Genomic DNA, 1,404 nt, shown 5'->3' with positions numbered 1-1,404 from the left:
AACATGTGACAAACAAAAACTCTTGAATCTTAAAAGGAAAGCAGACACAGTTCCTGGCTGTAAAATGACCTTTTACAACAAGACAACCTTTAGTCCCTCGTGTCAAATATACATCTCGTCTTACTTTTGATCTTAAAAGCACTGTGTTCCTGTCAGTGTTTCATTGAGGTCTATATTGCTCTACTGTGTCTACCTGTTGCTGTACCCGCTAAAACACAACCTCCCACTGTGGCTATAAGAGGCAGAAGTGGTGGTATGTGAGACGGTGCACTCACGTAACCACAACGGTGCAAAAATGCATCCCCAGACACGAATACGTGCGAATAGAGGTATGTGGACCTGCCTGAAAGTCAGTTTCTGTCTCTTGTTCTTAGTCTAGACGTTGCACAAGATAACGTGGGTGTGCACAGTTCTGTCGCTTTTTCCTGTAGGTGACATTCTAGTTGTAGCCTGTTAACATAATTACAGAAAACACAATACAACCCACCCATCACGCTGCACAACAACAACCTTGGACAGAAGTCTCTCATCCTGGGATTGTCCAAAAACTCTATGACTTCACATAAGTGTCACGCACATCTCCCCCTTGGGACCTTCTGTTTTTCTGCGACACCCAGATCTGATTTTTCAATTACAGACCGACCGTCCAAACACACACCCGCCGGTACGTGTCTCTCACCTGCTTCTTGTCTCGTGAAATCCATTTGGAATCGATGGAGCCCAGGGTGAGGCTGGGCAGCATGTGGTTCAGGATCTTGGCCAGGAAAATCTGCAAAGAAAGAACACGACACGCTGAGCAACAGCACAGCAACGCCGTCATGAAGAAAGCCTTTCTGCTAGTGTGACAAAGAAATACAGCTCCGTTTGTCTGCGAGTGTTTCTATTGTTTCAGTGCTGGATTCAAGAACACTTTTCTTCTCGTTAATAAGAAGAAGTCTCCTCTTCAACAGTGGAGTCAGTGTTTGGCCTTGGAAGTGAGCCACACTTTTGTCAGTAAGTGAGTCAGTAAGACACAGCTAATCCCGCCTGAGTGCTACTTGCACTGATTCTTGCCCTCGAAACACACAAAATGAAAGGTGTCAGCGTTGAAGTCATCATCCACAAGAGGCCTGAGTGCAGTACGACGAGCCACTCTCGGGTTAGAAGTGGAGAGAAGGACAATGAAAGGTTTAGAGGATGGGTGGATGTGGTACCTTAAACGGTGTGGCCGAGTCTGGGCTCATCTGGACCATCGGCGCTATCAGGACCACTCCTGCAAAATCACTGGGTCTCTCACAGGCCGTCAGGATGGAGATGGCACCGCCCTATTGGGGGGAAAAGTACAGAGCATACAGATTTTGTTAATAAAACTGCACTTCAATGAGTTCTTTCTTCAAATTAGTTGTTCCAATGTTCTGCTCCAGT

General features: G+C 46.3%; 1 protein-coding gene across 2 annotated transcripts in view; it reads right to left on the bottom strand.

Annotated features, from left to right (window-relative positions):
- mgll (monoglyceride lipase) overlaps positions 1 to 1,404 on the bottom strand; it is a 55,460-nt gene that overhangs the window by 12,006 nt on the left and 42,050 nt on the right. For both annotated transcript variants that reach the window (XM_008284721.1, XM_008284720.1), the window contains 2 exons: positions 1,194 to 1,304; positions 680 to 769 (listed from right to left, as the gene is read on the bottom strand). In XM_008284721.1, the coding sequence (XP_008282943.1) occupies positions 680 to 769; positions 1,194 to 1,304 (201 nt within the window). The remainder of the gene's footprint in view (positions 1 to 679; positions 770 to 1,193; positions 1,305 to 1,404) is intronic.

This window comes from Stegastes partitus, unplaced genomic scaffold, assembly GCF_000690725.1.
Source record: "Stegastes partitus isolate 25-593 unplaced genomic scaffold, Stegastes_partitus-1.0.2 Scaffold369, whole genome shotgun sequence".
Taxonomy (NCBI): Eukaryota; Metazoa; Chordata; class Actinopteri; family Pomacentridae; genus Stegastes; species Stegastes partitus.
This window is presented reverse-complemented; position numbering and strand designations above follow the sequence as displayed.